Raw genomic sequence first — 18,125 nt, 5'->3', positions numbered from 1 at the left:
GCTCGGAGTTGCGTCAGTCGTTGGGTTGATACGCTGGGTGCACCTGATACGTGGGAGCTGCTCAGCCTCGGGGTCGCGTTGCCGGGCCCCGGTGCCAGCCCCACGCCACCCCACGTCTCCGTGGATGTGCAGCCTTGCTCCCTCAGCTCCTTCCCTCCTGTCCTGACAGCAGAGCCGTCTCGCCAGAATTTACTTACGTGCTTCAGTCCCCGAGACCTCGTTTGCCTCCACTCAGCCAGCAGAGCTTGTAAATCCTTCCTGCATCCGCGTGTCCTTGTCCCCCCCGGCCATGCCCCGCTCTGCATTTCTGCCCTGTGGGTGCCCTCCCAGGGTTCCTAATCCACTCTGGTACCATCAGCATTTTTGTGGTGTCCTGGCACAGCTTCCCAGGGACGCGGTGACATCATTAATACGCAAATCCCGCAAAATGAATGCGGAGCCTTTCAGCCCCCTTAATGAGCAAGGAGTAAATGATGGGTGAGGGTGGGCGAGGAGGGTGCAAAGTGCCCGGCTCCCTCTTGAACAGGGGGGGACACGGCCCTCCGAGCCCCGTTACCACCCAGCCCAGCCTGGCAGAGAGCTACCTACACCTTCCTGCACCGTCCCGCCCCGGCTGTAGCCCTCGGTGATGCTCAGCTGCATCCCAAGGCTCTGAGGTTTCCATGGCAACTCCCTGAGCATCCACGCTGCTGCTGCCGCCACCACCGCGAGCTAGGGGGCCCCGCGCAGCGTTGCCTCCTCTGCCTGCCCTGCCTGTGCTCAGGGAGGGCTCAGCAGCTTGCCAACATACCCGAACGTTGGGGCATTATTCATATTTTTATTCCATTTTTATATATATATTTATATTTTGAAAAATATGTTCTTTATATGTATTATTTATATATTCTGTGCAACTCAGGAGAGCGCTCTAGGAAGGGGATTTTGGTTGCAGTGCCTGGGCATCCTGAGGATGTGATGCTCAAGGATCACCAAAGGTCCACAGCCGGTGGCTTCGGGGACCAGGGCTTCGGCGTGGCGGGGTGCCGTGCCTTTCTTCATTAGTTGGCCCAGGTGCTTGTGCATATTCGAGCGTGCGAGGACGCGTGCATGGCTCCGGCAAACCGTGCGCGGGGGCGATTCTGTGCACGTCTCATTCCTTCCCGCAACTCAGCTCTCTCGACCCACCGGCCCCCTTAGGATGCTCGGCCCATTTCTGCTTCCCACCGGCTCTCCTGTCCCTCATTGGAGATGAGGAATAAGAAAAAGCTGGCAGTGAGCTCGCCTGCAGCGAGGTGCCCGAGCCCTTTATTCGGAGCTGCGTGTGCGAACAAGATTCTGGCGCAAAAACTTGAAACCAGCCACCTGGCTTCGCAGGCAGAGCCGAGCCCCTCTCCTGCTGAATGGCACTCAAAGGCAGATGATGACCATTATCCCAATCCACAGCAGCAAATGATGCATTTCCAGCCCTCCAAGTGCAGCCGCAATTAATCAGAGTCTATTTATGGCAGGCTATTCATCAAAAGGGAAGAAATCATCAACATTGTAATGGGAGGCTTTAATGTCCACGCATTCAGAAGCAAATCTCAGCAAGCTGCTTCCAATCTGCGCAAACATCTCGCTGCCGTGGAGCGGGAATACATTTCCATATTAATGGCCTGAGGGGCTTTTATTACTTCCAGGGAATGTGCTGCTAATGCAGAATGAGCGTGCTCGCTCCATCAGGATGAGGCCCTGGGTGGGCAAAAGCAGCGTGGCTTTGAATTTGGGCGAGGTGGCTTTGCCTGTCCCCTCGTCCCTTGCTGTTGCGTGAATTAAGTGGCTTTTCAGCAATGCCGGCGGCGTGTTTTCGACTCGGACCCTTGGTCTGGTTCGTGGTCGGATTATACCGACAACCGCGAGCGCGTAGGCGGGGTGAAAATGGTCACGATCTTCCTTCCCTGTGAATCCAGGGTCTGTCTCAGTTGAGTTGCTGGATGGATTTACCCGTTTGCTGGGTTTGGGCAGGAGCAACGTTGCTGACGAGGCTTCTGCTTCCTCGCATCTCCTCTTGGGAGGGCGAGCTGCTGCGCAAGGGGGTGTTTTATCTTGAAATCATAAAATCGCAGGACAGTTTGGGTCGGAAGGGACCTTTAAAGGTCATCTAGTCCAACCCCCCGCCCTGCAAGGAGCCTCTTCAATGAGATCAAGTTGCTCTTGCTTGTAGATACTGAAGTTCGGCGTGGGGGTGGAGAGCCGCGTTGCTTTTGGAGGAGAAGGCAGCAGAATTGGTGATCCCCCAGGCTGTTTTGGGAGCAACGGTCCTTTCCTCCCTTCTGGGCAGCTGTGGTGGGTTATTTGGGAGGGAATCTCCTTCCCCCCCTTGCTTTGTGCTGTGCAGTGGAGGCATCCGAGTCTCAGTAGTTTTCAGCTGGATGAAGGGGGTAAAAAGCCTTTGCTTCTTTCTGCTTATTTATTATGCAGAATGCAGAAGGAAGGGACTCCTCGTGCACGGATAACAAAATTACCCAGACATCAAGGCTCCCCACTGGGAACACTTGCCGGCAAAAAAGCTCTTTTTTTATATCCTTCTCCAGCAGTTGTAAATTTGCAAAGCAGGAGCCAGGTTGTGGCCCTCGGGGAAATCTTAATTTGAACAAAGCAGCTCTGATGATTTCTGGGGATGGACAGGGGAACCTGGGAATTACTTGAAAGCTTCAGGGCCGGGTGGGGCTTTCATCTTCTGTGACACACAAGGCTAAAAACCGAATGTGCAGTGCTAGTGTCGTGACCGTTGGGATGAACTAGTTCCCTCCTCTTCCTCTCCAACTTTGTCTCTTCTGTGCTGCCTCGGAACTGGCTCTCCCAGCCCCTTCTGCATCAGTGGAGAGAAACCAGCACTTCCAGGCGATCCACCGAGCTTACAGGAGTGTCCTCAAGAGCTCCTGGCACCTTACTCCTTCCTTCCACGAGCCCATGGTCACCTTTTCGACGGGCTACAACCTCGAGCAGGTCCCTGTGCAGTCCTGGTGTAGCAGGGCTTGATGCAGAACCTACCAGACGATTCACAGTCAGTGATCCCACCCGCCCTCTGCAGAGACCTTGCGTGGTGCGTGCTTCAAATTTTGCATCGACGCCCGGGTTTGCGGTGAGGGGACCCCCCGAGGTCCCCACTGAAGGCTCCAGGAGGGTGTGAAGGACACTGAGGGGTGAGACCGGGGGGGTCCGCAGGGCTGAGAGGTTCGGGCAAAGCGAGGGATAAACCCAACGGAGGTTTGAAGCCAGAGAAGCATCCTCCCCCTCTGCTCCCAGCTTTGTCCTCCTCATATCGCCCGGCCAGGCAACGTATTGCCCGGCTCAGCACAAGCCCAGCCTCTTCACATTCCTTCTCCCTGCCCGTGCTGTCCCGGTCTACCCTTCTCCACAGTCATCGTTTTCAGCTGTCCTTACTTCCAGCCCACTTCCCGCTGCTCCTTTCCACGCTCTTCTGCCGGGTTTGCTCCGTGCCCCCCGTCCCAGGTTCGATGATACCGCGCTGGCTTCGGCTTTGGCACTCTCTGAATCCTCCTTAATCAGCTGCGGTTCGCTGCCTGGGATTGCAGATTGAAATAGCAAATTTGGTTTTTCTTTTTTTTTTTTTTTTTTTTTTCTTTTTGGCTGCTGTTGCGTCGAACAGCAGGAACGCAATTAGCAGCAGCGTTAATGGAGCAATTTGAAGCTGGCCCCCCTCTGCTGTGCCCTCCTGTGCTGTGGCTTTTTTTCTCAACTTGCTCATTTCTCCCTTTCAGCAGCAAAATAACCCAGTGAGTTGAGAGGGTGTATCCCCCCCCTCCCCGCACCCCCAAATCACATCTAAAGTCTTTATTTTGAAAGGCAGCCTGCTGTTAATCATTAATAAACCGGCCGGAGACGACGCTGGATTCCTAGAAGGTTTCTATTCACGACGAGCATCGATTAGAAAAGTTCGTCGCATGAACTGGGATGAAGGCATTGCACTGGCACCTCGCGGACACCATCTCCCTGCCGATCGGCAGAGCTCGGCGTGGGCACTCAGATGCTTTTGGAGGAGCTGGGATCTCCAGCTGGATCCCTCCTCTGCTCCTCCCCGGGGCCGAGGGATGACGGTGGGAGCGTGTGTGGGTCCTGCTGGCCCCTGGGCACCCAGCTCCCTTCATCCCAGCACTGCCCACCTGGATAATTAAGCTGTGTTTTAAAAATAGCCTGCGATGGGGCCAGGCGGGGTGGGGGTTAGTGTTTTATTTTCATGATCTCTTTAAATATGTATCTTACCTCTGCCCGGTGAGAGACAGGGACAACTCATTAGCTGCAGATCTGGTGCTAATTGCCTGATGGGGAAGGTGAGTCATTCCCAAGCTGTTCCTTACTCATTCAACCGGGGAACAAGCGCCAGTCAAAACAAAAGCCTGCTTTTTTTTCAGTGCTGCCGGGATGCGGTTGCGGGGTGGGTGAGCCTGTGGGGGGTCCTGGGGATACGTGGGTGCACGCAAGCGGGTGTGCTTGCCCCAAGACCCTCACGACGTAAAGGTAAATCCCTTCCCAGCCATGATGCTCACCTGGCTGGGCTCAACAGGGGGGATGCTCTGGGGCGTGATGCCCCCAGACCCACCTGGGCAGAGGCAGAGCCTCCAAATACCAGCTCTGCTGTAAAATATTCCCTCTCGTGGGTTATAAATAGTGCGAGATGTGACTGCAAGTGAAATCGCTTTTAATATAAAGTAATGAGAAGAGGAGGAATGCAGGCAGGAAGTATCGCTGCTGCTGGGTCAACATGGCTTTAGCTCTGAAATTAAACAGCCTTGGGGGATCCCAGGATAAATAAAGGTGAACAAATGGCTCCGAAGAGGCGATGACATCAAGGCTGGGCTCACAGCAAGGCAAAGGTGCTGTTCTGTAAATAGCCGGACCCTTTGAAGGGCAGCAGCTGAGTGCCTGCCCCTCAGCAGGTTAAAAATACGCCGTTATTAGCTGTGTCATGCTGCAAGGCGGCACGTGGGCTTGACCTGCCTGCCTTCCTCTGCCTCGCTGGCCGTCAGGCCGATGCTCGCGGCGTCCGCCTGGGCTCGTGGAGGGGCAGCGTGGGCTGTGTCCTGCCTGGGGAGGCTGCGGGTTAAGGTCGGGTTTTTGCATCCGATGCCACCCAGACCGGGAGCACAGGGAAGTCGTAAAGGTCCTGCGATCCTCTTGGGCTAAATTCAGGTGAAACGACACCAAACGATCGGTTAAAATGTTTTACTCGCGCTAGAAACAACTGAAACTTGGAAAAGGAGAGTAAGCAATGGGGTCTCTTACTGATAAATCTGTAAGAAAGAAAAGAAAGGAAACAAAAAGAAAGGACAGAGAGTCCGGTTCACCACTCCAAGTTCCAGTGTTGTCTCAGACCTGGAAATCTTGGGTGCTGGGTGCACCCCCAGCAAAGTTTTCTGTCACCTTTTAAGTTCACCTCTATCAGCTGAAGAGCATCCTAGACCAAGAGAGGCAGGTACTCCAGGATCCCGTTTCCATGAGAGACGAGGGAAAGCTGGAGCACGGGTTCTGCGCATGCGCTGAGAGGGAAAGGGGTGCACCACCCCCCTTGCCAGTTGAGTCAGTGGTTGTGCTCAGCTCCCACGCCCTTATTTTTTTCCTCAGTTTTCGCTCAGGTCCATCTGGTGCTGGTTATTTATCTCTCTTATGAGTCTTTTTCCCTGAACATAGAGTTTCACTTGGGCTATGTTTCCTTCTTTTGGGGCTTATCCGAGGAATTTAGCACTACAGCAGCAGGCGGTGGAGCTGTGCGCCCCTCGATCCCCCCCACGCTGGCCTGGGCAGCTTCCTCCAACTAATCACAAAGGCCACAACGTGTCCTTGGGGCTTTCTGTGTCCAGGAATGTCTGAGGCATCAGTTCCTTCAGTTCCTTACAGCACTGACGGGGCTCCAGTGACTTCCAAGAGCTTGCAGGCTCAGGAAGGACCTTGAGCAAGCCCAATGGCTTGTTTTCCCTTTTGGGTTATTTCAGTGCACCAACGGGGACACCCCCACCCACCCCCCCAACTCCAACTGGAGCAAGAAAGTGCAGAACAAACCTTGCAGTGGGAGGGGAAGGTTTTGGGGGAGAGGGATGGCATAAAAGCATCTCACGAAGGACCCGGCGCCTGGAAGCAACCACTCGGGTACCTTCTTCATCACACAGGAGCCAAGTGACAGTCATGAAGCCTCCAGCTGCAGGAGGAGCAAAACCGGAATAAAAGAAAAGCCGGACGCTCCATGTGACAAACCACAAAATTTGGGATGGGGACAAAAAGCAGCCAGAGGAAGCGAGGGCTTAATCACCTCAATTTGGAGATGGCTTCATTATTATGGCTCTCATGGAAAACATCTATTCAAGGGCTAGACAAAAGGAATTGAGTATAATCAGGAGCCAGTGTGCTGAGCTGTGTTTCCCACACAAACACCATCTTCAGAGATGAAAGAACAATTTACAAAACAAAGGCATGGCAATTCTTCCAACTGATAAAGAGTCCAACAATAGATATTTACCCGCTAATGAACACACAAAACGGCTCTGAAGGGAATCTTAATGAGGAGCGAGGAGGTGAAATCCTGTCCAGCGGTGCATGTCAGGAAATCTCAGGGCTCGGCAGCATCTGGAAAGAAGATTTCTTCTGCGCCTGCCACACGTTGGCCGGTCTCCTTCAGTGCCTCCAGAGAGTAACGGAGCAGCATTGCATAATGTGTTAAAGAAAGGGGGAGAAAAGTGCTCGGAATTACAGCTGTCTCCTTTACACCCAAATATTGCGAGCCCCTGCTGAGAAAATTAGTTGCCGTATAATTAACTCAGAATTATATTGGCAATAAATATGTAATTATATTTGTACTAGTACGGGCAGCTTGCGATTACAAATGGCATTTAGCAAAATAAATGAACCGGCAAAATGTCCATCGGCATCCCGTGAAATGCTGGTTTGGCCTTTTTTTTTTTTTTTTTTTAACTGATTTGCCAGAAGAAATTAAAAAACGTGAAGACCGTCCTTCAGCACCCGCACGTCTGGACGGGGGAGAGCTGTTCCCAGTGTGACCAGCCCAGGGTGTGCGTGGTTCTGTGGCGCGTCGTGCGGAAATTCGGGGTCTGGGCATGATCCTCGTGTCGGTCGGACAAGGCAGGACTGTTTGCTGTCTCTGACAAAAAATGGGATCCTGAGGGAGACGGAGCCAAGTTCTCCAGCGATCCGCACTGCTGTGCCCTGCCAGCACCCCCAACCCACGGGGCAGCTTGGATGCCGTCTCTCACTGTCCCTAAAAGTACCTTTTTCCTGGGAAAACCAGCCCAGGGGAGCGGGGCTCTGAGGGCACCTTCCCCCAGCCGCCTCTGCGGGGGGATTCAGGGGGGGACAAAGCCGCGTCTTGGACTCCCTAAGCTCACCTCATCCCTCCTGGGCGGCTTCTGCATTTTTTTCGCTTTTGCCCAGCTTTGCTGAAGGCTGCAAGGCTTCGGAGTTGGTCTAGCGACGACTCTGGGAGGCAGCAGGTTCCCTTGAAGCAAAGCCTGACGAAAGCCCTGCCGCCTTCCAGAGCGTTCGCCGGGCTTTGCCGATGTCCCCAAGGGTCCTTTGTCCCATTAGGCTGGGCTGGGCGGTGGGAGACCCTTGAGCTTCGCGCCCCATCACAGCCTTCCCCATCAGATTCATCTTGACGGAGGAGGAAGCCCCGACATCTGCAAGGAAACAGCGTTTTGGGCTTCCCCTCCCTTCCCGTGTTGAGGGCAAATGGGAAAAGGGCAGGAAAGCAGATCAGGTGTGTGAGAAAAGTCCTTTACCACCGGAGATTAGTGCTTGCCTGGGCTGCCCTCCCCCTTCTTTAACCCCTCTCTGCTCCAGACCCTTTTCTTTCACAGATTATTCCTCACTGCCAACTAATTAAGGAGTTGAACCCGCTCTGAACCCATAAGGTGCCGCATGTTACAGCTCTGGGAGCCTTCAGCATTAATTCAACCTATAATTGAGACTTTTTTTTTTTACTGGCAGGGCAAGCCACCCCATCCTTCTCCAGGTGGCACACGCCTGGGGTGGAGGTGATGCTCCGAGCAGTGAAAGCTTTCGGGGGGGAGCACAGCTGCAAGCCCAGCCGGGGCTCTCCTTGCTTTCAACCCCTCCTTTTGAATGCAGAAGCTTTCTGGGAAGCAATTCTCTAGTGAAAAATACACTTTCATCTAACAAATGCCAGCCCCATCCATCCTGCTCTGACACGAGCCTGGGACAGGAGAGGATGGATTGAGAGAGGCCTCCCCCAGCTCCCCCCTCCTGCAATGCACATTGCTTCTCCGTTTTGCTTGCAGCCTGGGGGCTTCCAGGTAGTTTTCAGGTATCTGAGGGATGCTCATGGAAAAATAATGCATGCGCACACGTATGCATAAAGGCAGTTCTGCAGGGAAGGAGGTGGAACGTCCAGGCTGCTCTGAACCAGCCCTATGGGCTGCAGGGAGCCTAATAAATAATATATACACATACAACAGAGAGTCTTCACCCTAAAGAGCTCATGCTTTTAATTACAGGATGCCTAGAGGTAATAGGAGCACGGAAGCTGTGTGTGTGTGTAAACACTGAGGCATGCCAGCCCCTTCCCTATTCAACAGGGAGAGAGATGAGGTTAGGTATAAGCAGATCAGCTGCAAGCTGACAAGTTAAATATACGTTTGTTAAAAAAAAAAAAAAAAAGAAAAAATACCCAAAAAAAAAAACCCTGAGCAGGAAGGTGTCTGTGCAGGCAGCAAGTGCTGCCTCCGAACATCTGCCTGGGAAGCAGCTCCGGCACTTGCAGAGGGAAGCGCTGGGGTTGGGATAACAGATGGGAAAAAGGCTGGGGGTGCTGGAGCCCGGGTGAAGGGGGTGGGGCAGACACTGAGCTAACAAGGCCCCCAGCTCAGTGAGACTGGAATTTTTTTTTTTTTTTTTTTTTTTATTTATTTATTTTGAGCTCCTTTCCTTGGGAAAATCAGGTCTGTGGTTCCTCTGTACTCTGTCCCGGCCCTGCTCTTCGCTTTAAAGGTTGCAGCTCCGTGCCGGTTCGGGAGCAGGCAGCCATGAGCATTTCCAGCTGCCCCCCGTGCTCCTCCCTGGCAGCAACCCGGGAGCCACATCAGCACCCCAAGATGCCAAGCCAGGCTCCCCCCATCACCAGGGCTCCCCCCTTCCCTCCAGTGACCAAGGAGCCGGCGTCCCCCACAAAAATACTTTCGGTGCCCCAGCTCAGCCTTGAGCCCACCCGAAGCCTCAGGGAAAAAACAAAAACTGCTGCTGCAGTTTTGGGGGGGCTGCAGCCAGGTTGGGGGGGTGGGGGGGGGACACAGTACAGACCCCAGCTCCCGCTCTCCATCCCTGCATGGGAGGGGGAACTTGTCTCAGCTCCCCCCAGCTCATCAGGGACTCGGCTCCTGCTGTTGTGGCAGCTAATTTTAGAGCTTATTTATTAACATTTTAACACGAAACGTGCATGAAATATTCACCCAGGGTGACAATGCATTTTATGGCGAGGGAAGCCTTAAATATTTAAGAGGCATTTTGCAGTATCAGTGGCAGGAAGCATTTATGTCTGACTCACAGCACAACACGACAGTTTGAGCTCGGCTAATCTCTGCTGCAGGTTTTAGCTCTGTACCCCATCCTTGGGGTGCTGGGGGGCGGCACCCCCAATTCTACAGAGGGGAATGAGATGGGGAGCTGCTCTTTTGCTGGAGGATCCCTCCCAGGCTGCTTTTGCAGTGGTGGGAGCAAAGTCCTTTCCCCTCTCTGTGCTCTTGCTCCCCCGACCCCCCCCCCAAACTCATCTGCTGGCAGCCCAGCAAAGCCAGGGACAAAGCCCCCAGGTTAAAACCGGCTTCACACCCAAGGGACGAGCTGCATTAAGCTGACCAGAGGCACCAGCCCCATTTTCTTTATTCCACCTCTCAAGAGCACAGATTCTTTAGCAGCAGCTAGAAGGGACACGGAGCTTAACAGAAACCTGCACAAACCATGAAACCCCTCCTCCCCAATCCTATTTAGAAAGAGCCTAAGTTTTCTGAGCAGGGATGACAGGCTGTAAAGCCCTTTAGAAGAGCCTGTTAGAAGAATAACCTTCCCCTGGATCAGAGTAAACCAGCCCCATCTTCCGCTGTGTTGGGAGAATAATTTGTAACTAAAGCCCCAAGATTAAGGAGGAGGCATCGAGCGGAGTTTTTAAGGCCGTTACAAAGCTGAGCCTGTCAAACTGCAGCCGGAGGGAAGGCGAGGTTTGGTCCAGCCACAGTTTGGGCCTCCCCACAGATTTTAAGCGAAGTTTGGAGGCGAACGTCCCCGATCTCAGCGGCGTTGGGAGCCCTGAGCCGAGAAGCCGCGGCGCGGGCAGGAGGTTTGAGGGTCAAGCAGCCACCGGCTCGCCGGAGGACGAGCAGCCGAACATCTCCTGCGAGGCGTAGGTCAGGTAGAGGAAGCCATCCTCATCCCTGTTGTCCCGATAGAGCTCCTGCATGGTGATGGCCATGTTCGGCAGCCCTTGGTTGTTCACCAGCAGGTAGAAGGTCTGGGAGGAGGCCAGGCAGAGCCGCGTCCTGCGAGAGGAAGGTGAAGGCAGCGCTGGGATGAAGATCACCCAGCGCCAGGCAGCGGGGGAGGCTCCCTAGTAGGGGACCCATCCGTGGGGGCACAGTGCTGGCACAGGCATTTAGTAGTTCCTCCCAAAGGGCTTGAGCTTCAGCATCACACCCCACCCCCCCCCAGGTGCCAGCCACCCCCTAGCACCCACAGGCATGAAGGTGGGTGCTAGGGCACGGCCACTGCTCCCCAAAACAGCCCCAAGCTCTCACCTCCATCGGGGTCCTGAGCTGCGCTGCCAGATGTTGGTCCGCAGGAGGGACCTCGAGCAGAACCCGAAGGCTTCAAGCCAGCAGCAACAGTGCTGCTGGTTTGCAGGGCTGCTAATCACCTACCCCCAATTAGCAGTTTGCCTTGTGCTGCGAGTTCCCAGGTGATGAGCTGATTGTCACCTTTTATCCCAGCGAGGGTGGAGGAATTCTGCCATAGGGCACCCCATGCCTTGGCAAGCAAATGCTCTTTGCTAATTGAAAAGGCTAATTGCATTAGGCTAAGTTGAAGCACTTGCCCACTAAACACTTGCCCAGTGGAACAAGTGTCTAAAGGAGCTGAAGGGGCTTCCAAGCCAAGTTGTTTCACAGGACCAGCTGCATCCAGACTGGGCTTTTGCCCTGGGCTGGGTCTGGAGCCCTCGCCTTACCCCAAGCAAGCCTTGGCCCCTCTGTGCCATTAACCACTCACCGCAGGGTGACAGCGAACTGGGACAGGGGCAGGTCCTGGGACACCAAAAACTTGCTCCTGGTCAGGGGGGGCAAGGTCCTCTCCTTCTGGTAGCGCTCCACAATCACCTGCAGCGGGGAGACGGGGATGGGGGTTTGGGGACCACACTTGCAGGGGGCCCCAGAGGGGCAGAGCCGCGCTTTTTGGAATCGAGCCACCCAAGTCTTTGCTGAAGACCCTCACAGCTTGATTTCAGCATCGGTGGTCACGAAGAGAGCGGTGCGCCGCCCTTACCGGGATCTTGTTGGGATATTTAAGCCGGATCTGTGTCACTTCGTGCATCCTGGTGGCTGTGGAAGAGAAAAGGAGCAGCAATAAGCGCAGCCCGTCACCGCGCCTCTGTTCCCCTCGTCCCCAGTAACGTACCAAGGCTTTTCATTTGTTTGAACGGGAGAGAGCTGCTCTCACCCGGCTGCATCTTCTGGGAGGGCGAGCAGGCGGCTCAGGGCAGGATCTGTCTCCTGAGCCCTGCCAAGGGCTCCTCATATAGGCTCCTCCTGCCCCACCTGGGCTGGGGATAGGAGGGGCTGGGCCCCTCAGCAGGGTGCTGAGCTCTGCTGGGACGGGGTTTGCTCCTTACAGAGCTTTTGGGGAGCAGCCAGCTGCGCCCCAACACCCGTGGGTGCCCTTGGGTGACCAGCACCAGAGGGAGGTCATGCTGAAGCCTGGTCCCCTTGGAAAGGGATTTAAAAGGATTTAAAGTAATTTTAAAATCCTTCATTTTCCCACCGGGCCGGTGCCGTGCTTAACGAGGCGGCTTCAGCTTCTCTGGGACAGGACTTGGCGCGAGCACGGCGGCACCGGTGCCAGCCCAGTGTCCCCTCCTCGTGCCCCGGCAGGCTGCAACGCCACTTTTCTCCGTGAGCTGGCTGGGCTGGTGTGCTGGGATTTATTGCCTTTTTTTTTTTTTTTTTTTTTTTTTTTTTTTAAGCCTCTTCTATCCCCTGGTTCAACTGAAGGTCCCTGGCCCCACGCAGATGATTCCAGCGATGAAACTACGCTGGGGATTAGAGAGTAATTGATGGTCCGAGGCGGTGAGCGCAGCCAGCAATAACTCTCCGCTCAGCAAGTGGCTGAGGATGGAGAGAAGGGAGTCCGGGGGCATTTCCCCCCCCCTGCCCCATCCCAGCCCTGTCCCCCTTTGCCCCGGGAGGGTGGGAGGTGGGGGGATAACCCCCTGCCCTGGCACATCCATCCCTCCCGGAGCGGGACGGGGCTGCGGGCGCTGCCGCCACCCAGCAAACACCGGCATGCGTTATCCTGACAGTTTAATTCTTGCGCTATCTCTGGTTTGATTTAACGAGGGGCTCGTGTCAGGTGGGATCCATAAAGCTGCCGAGGAGCCGGCTCATTCGCATGCTGCGGGTATTTTTCATGCAATGCCAATTCCCTGGGTCAGGAGAGAGGCGGCTTTCGAAAACAAATTAGACCCCATTATGCCAATTAGACCCCATTTGTCTTTTTATATATATTTTTTTTTTATCTTCCCTTCATTTTTCTTCCCGAGCCGCTCACGCATTCTCCACAGGCTCCCACCCCTCCGCCGCCACTGAAAAGGGAGGAGGCAAAAGCAGCCCAGCTCATTTAGACATGCCGGAGACTTAAATTAACCTCGTTTAAATAAGCTCTTTGGCATAACGGGTCCTTTTGGGCCGCAGCTGCTGGAGGAGGGAGATGGCTCAGGAGGAGATGCTGCCTCTGGGGGGGCCGGGGGGCTGCACCTTGCTCGGCATCCCGGCATCATCCTCGGAACAAGGCGAAATCCCGGCCGGGTTTGTCCCCACCTCCCACCGAGCATCCCAGCCCCTGCCCTGGGGCGTAACACAGCACAGGCCTAATCACCACCTTATTTTGTTTCTGATGTTTCATGTACATATTTAATATATTTTGCCATTGTGTGATATATTAGTCTGTATTACTTAGCCATAAAAAAAATAAATCTCTCAGACACGCTCATCACTGGTTTGGAAAATTACATTAGCAATATATATTCCATCTGTGTAGCAAGTTAAGCCATTATAAATTTATACCCCTAATAAATTTAATTCTGGAAAGTTTGCATGGGATTTGAAGTGGAGTTTCACGGGGAAGGGAGGGGGCACTTTCCTCCCAGGTGATTTCTTAACAATAAACTGATAAATATTAAAGCACATCTCGATTTGCTAATAAAAGGAATCGATTACTGTTCACTGACTTGGTTCTGCTTCCAAGCAAATGCTAATGGCTTTGCTGTGAGCAGAAAGAGTTGTGAATTTTTTTAAAAAAAAAAAAAAAAAAAAAAATCTCCATTTTAAATTAGTTCATTAACGGTGAGCATCTATTATTTATCACTTTAATTTCCAACTATTGCTGCAGCACTGGGCTGGGCTCTGGAATCCCGGGTCGTCATGGAAATGTGATGCTTTCATTAACATCAGCTAATTAATTAAAGATGAAGGGAAATAGTTTTTTGAGGAAGGGGGGAGGTTTTTTACATCCATGGCATCGCCCCCTCTGCTGAAATGGGGTTTGTATTTGCCAAATCTGAGCCAGGAGTCTCACGCGGAGCCTGAGCATACGTACGGAGCCCCCGAGATTAATTTCCTCGGAGAGTAAATATTGCCAGAATAATCCAAATAAGATAAAATAAATAATAAATAAATAAATAGGAATGCAGGCGCAGAGCTGGGATATGGGAGGTAAAATTTATACCTCCAGCTTCCCCAGCTGCCGGCTTCGCCTGCGGGAAGCAGGATCTCATCTGTATTCCTGCCTGCCTGCTCCGGGCCCTCGCGGAGCAAATTTCAGCTGAAACTCATAAATAAATCCTCTTCTGCACAAGTTAAGTTTTATTCATAGCTCATTTTTGCGATACACTGGAATAAAATAAAATTAAAAAAAAAAAAAAAAAAAGAAAAAAAGAAAAAAAATCCCCCCCTAGATTTATCTTTAATCTCCCATTAAATATTAAAGTGGGAATCTCAGCCCCAGCCCACGGCCAGGCTGCCCCAGCGCTGGGGGGGTGAGGAGCCCCACTGGTGGGGGGTTTTGGGGGGCTCTTGCCCCCTAGGATCTCAGAGGTCCCCGTTAGCTCTTCTGCGCAGCTGGGGGGGATGCTCAGCCGTTCCCCCCCCAGCACCCCTCGAACCCACCCCGGGGTTTCTGCGCTTTGCTGTGTGGGTATGGCCATAAGATCTAAAGCTTATCTTCATGTATTACAGATATATATCTAAAATAGCTGATATGTATATATTATAGCTAGGTTTTCTATATACTATAGCTAGTGTATATATATTATAGCTGACTTCGATATATTATAGCTAATATGTATGTATTATAGCTGACTTCTATATATTATAGCTAATACATATATATAACAGCTGGTTTCTATATATTGTAGCTAATATGTATATATTACAGCTGACTTCTGTATGTTACAGCTAATACGTATATATTGTAGCTGACTTCTCAATATTATAGCTAATACAAATATATTATAGCTGACTTCTCTATATTATAGCTAATACAGACATGTTATAGCTAATACAGACATATTATAGCTGCTTTCTATATATTGTAGCTAATATGGATATATAATAGCTGTTTTCTGTATGTTCGAGATAATATGGGTATGTAATAGCTGTTTTCTGTATGTTATAGCTAGTATGGAGACATTATAGCTCTTTTCTATATATTGTAGCTAATATGGATGTATTATAGCTCTTTTCTATATATTCTAGCTAATATGGATATGATAGCCCTTTTCTATAATTATAGCTAATAGGTATATATTATAGCTCAGCTTTCTCTATACATTATAGATACATACATATATCATAGAGCAAGTACCTCTCTGCGGGGTCGTGCCCCACTCCCTGTTGCCAGCTGCCCCCCAGGCAGGAACCGGGGATGCTACGAGCAATTTAACCAGACCAGTTCCCTCCCCCAGCACCAGCCTGGCCCCGGGGAAGACCCCAACCCTCCGGTTCTCCACGGCGGGGGGCCCGGCCAGGGCAGCAGCTCAATTTTTTCTTTTTCCAGGGCCTATTTTAGCGGCGACGGCTCTGCTCTCCCATAAATAAGCCGCAATTATCGAGCTCCCGCTGGTTTTTCGTTCGGGGGGAAGGTCCCCAACGGGCCGTCAGCCGCGACCGCAACCCCCCGGCTCTGCGGTAAACAGGATTAGTGCCGGAGCCCCGGCTCGGGCAGGCGCGGGGGTGGATTTGCTGATGCTTAATGACGAAGCAAGTAATTAACGGGAGGGTTGGGGCTCGGCGAGGCGGCAGACGCTTCCCCGGGCTCGGAGGGGGGAGGGGGGGGGGAGGTCCCCACTGAGCCGGGGACCCAGCGCAGGGGCCGCCGTAGCCCCTTTTGGGGGGGGTTTCTCAGGGCCTGGGCGTTGGGCACATGCGAAATAATTTGGAATTCCTTTTTTAACGCCAGCCAAAGGAGCGGCAGCCACCACCCCCCTCCAGCTCGGAGCGGGGGGGGGTGAGGGGGGCCCTACTCCAGCTCCATCCCCAGCCAGGATCGGTGCTGAATAACCAATTCGCTGCCCGTTAGGGCTGAGCCTTCACGAGAATTACAATAAGCTGGAAAAACCCAGCCTGCAGGATGAGTGATTCTGGGCAGGGAGGCAGGCTGTTTTCCAGAAGAGTTTCTACATGTGTAAGGTTATTAAGTGCCCTGGGTTATTTTCGCCCCCCCTCCCCCCCCCCCCCCCATTTCTTTTGTAGCCTAATAAATAGCAGCACAAAGGAAAAGCGTGTTGGGTTTTTCGCTGTTTTTTTTTTCTTTCCCCCAGCTGTAGGCACCGACCGAACGTGCCTCGAGCAGCCGCTGCACTGCAGCACTTGCTGCGTTGCCTCGGCGGGGACGGGGCTCCGGTCCCATCCCTGTCCCCATGCAGGGTCCCCCTCTAAGGACACCCAAAGTGTAGGGAAGGTGACCAAGGTCCCTGCGTGGCTGTCGGTGGCATCGTCCTTGTCCCGGTGCTCCCCTCCCAGTGAGCCTTTTCCCAAAGCTTCCGCTCGGCCCCATCAATCTTTGTCACCAAGGCCACTGGCTCGAGCGCTGCGGTGGCGTTTTGGGAGATGAAGCCAACCTGGGTTTGAAGGCGGGGGACAATCGGTGGGAAGGCTTTTGGGGAGAAGCTGTGGGGCAAGGAATGAGGAGGGAGGGTTTGGCTACGGGGGGGCCACCCCTGCAGCTCCGTGTTGGCACCAGGAATGACTAACCGTGGCACGGGCCCCTCCTGCGTGGGCCACCACCGAGGCCCAGGGACCCTCTGAGGTGCCCGTTGCTGAGCCCCGGGCACAGCTCCATGCCCAGGGCTCACTGCGCCGGTGGGACACTTGGGTGGGGTGGGGATGGAATTGGGATTGGGATGGGATGGGGATGGGATTTGGATGGGGATGGGAATTGGATGAGGTTGAGGATGAGGGTGGGAATTGAAGGGGATGGGAATTGAATGGGATGGGGATGGGGTTGAGGATGGGGATGGAGATGGGGATGGGGATGGGAGCTGAATGGAATGGGGACGGGGATGGGAATTGGATGGGATGGGAATGGGGATGGGAATTGGATGGGATGGGAATGGGAATTAAATGGGATGGGGATGAGGATGGGGTTGGGAATTGGATGGAATGGGAATGGGATTTGGATGGGATGGGGATGGGAATTGGATGGGGATGGGATGGGGATGGGTATGGGGATGGGATGGGGATGGGGCTGGGATGGGGATGAGGATGAGGATGGGATTGGATGGGATAGGATTGGATAATAGGGGATGTGGTTGGGATTATCTGGGGATGAGGCTGGGACTGGGTGGGGATGGGCTGGGGGTGAGAAGGAGACATGCCTCCCCCTCCCAGTCCCTTGCTGGTCCCTGCTCGCTTTGCACCGCAGCAGCCAGCACCCCCCTGTGTCCCTCCTGCCATGGTCACCTACTTTCAGGGATAAGGAAAAAAAAAAAAATCCCAAACAAACAAACAAACAAAAAAAAACCCCTCTCACTTTGCTGGAAGCCACAGGGTGAGACACGCGCGCTCCTCACAGGCGAGCAGCAGCCGTGCTGTGGGCTAAGCCCGGCTTAATAGCTTGGTCCAAGGTCGCTTGGATACAGGCTCTGCCGAGATGGGGAGCCTTGCTCGGGCACAAATTGCTAAATAATCACTGCAGGGATGGTCGCCAGCTGCTGCCCGGAGCTGGCAGGCGTGTGGCTGCGCATTGCACACCCCTCGGGCAGGGTAAAGGCCTCCATCCTCCTCCTCCTCCTCACCTGGCTTTGCTCACTAACCACCCTGGCCACGCCAAGCCGGGCTCCGGAGCCGTGCCGGCTCTTGGCCGCCGGCCCGCGCGTGCTGCCGACAGCAAATTAACTTCCCTGCATGAGCGAGCCTCGAGCCACGGTGGGAAAAGTGGCCGGCGGGGGCTTGGCTGAGCTGCCCTTCGCGGGGGATTCATCGCCTTCCGCGGTCACAGCCCGGCTGGGATGCGGGAATGATGCTGGAAAAACAGGGATGTGCTTCGGCAGCTGCTGCCTGTGCAGGGAAAGGGGGGGGGGGGAGCTCCCAGCACCCAAACCCAGCAGCACCCCAACGTGCCGCCAGCACCCAGATGGTGCTGGGGCCAAGGTGCTTCCCTGAGTGCCTGGACTCCGCAGAAGGGGCACACGAGGGTCTTCTCCTCCCCCAGGACCTATTGATGCCCCCCTCAGCGAACCCATCGGCATGGTTGGGGTGAGTTGAACTTCCCAGCACCCCAAAACACGCCACCATGGGGGGGGGGGTGGCGGGTGTCAGCCCTCCAAACCTGCTCCTCTTGCACCCAAGCAGTTGATGGGA

The 18,125-nt window shown here is 53.8% G+C and overlaps 1 protein-coding gene across 1 annotated transcript; it reads right to left on the bottom strand.

Annotated features, from left to right (window-relative positions):
• Window positions 1-10,172: 10,172 nt before the first annotated feature.
• LOC116963068 (microtubule-associated proteins 1A/1B light chain 3C-like) lies at window positions 10,173-16,605 on the bottom strand. Its single transcript, XM_042802856.1, has 5 exons — window positions 16,518-16,605; window positions 15,130-15,300; window positions 11,536-11,591; window positions 11,263-11,369; window positions 10,173-10,538 (listed from the first exon to the last, which is right to left on the bottom strand). The coding sequence occupies exons 1-5, from the start codon at window positions 16,603-16,605 to the stop codon at window positions 10,349-10,351; spliced, it is 612 nt and encodes a 203-aa protein (XP_042658790.1). The 3' UTR covers window positions 10,173-10,348.
• Between the last annotated feature and the right edge of the window lie 1,520 nt (window positions 16,606-18,125).

The sequence above is a fragment of the Tyto alba genome, unplaced genomic scaffold (assembly GCF_018691265.1).
Source record: "Tyto alba isolate M040663 unplaced genomic scaffold, T.alba_DEE_v4.0 Super-Scaffold_4, whole genome shotgun sequence".
NCBI classification, from domain to species: Eukaryota; Metazoa; Chordata; class Aves; order Strigiformes; family Tytonidae; genus Tyto; species Tyto alba.
This window is presented reverse-complemented; position numbering and strand designations above follow the sequence as displayed.

Coding starts and splice junctions, on each gene's coding strand:
- LOC116963068 (XM_042802856.1), bottom strand. CDS start 16,605: ATGGAGCTGTGCCCGGGGCTCAGCAACGGGCACCTCAGAGGGTCCCTG. Junction 15,301..16,517: donor CAGGAGGGGCCCGTGCCACG/GTTAGTCATTCC, acceptor GAAAAAATTGAG/CTGCTGCCCTGGCCGGGCCC. Junction 10,539..11,262: donor CAGTTCGCTGTCACCCTGCG/GTGAGTGGTTAA, acceptor TTCCTCTCGCAG/GACGCGGCTCTGCCTGGCCT.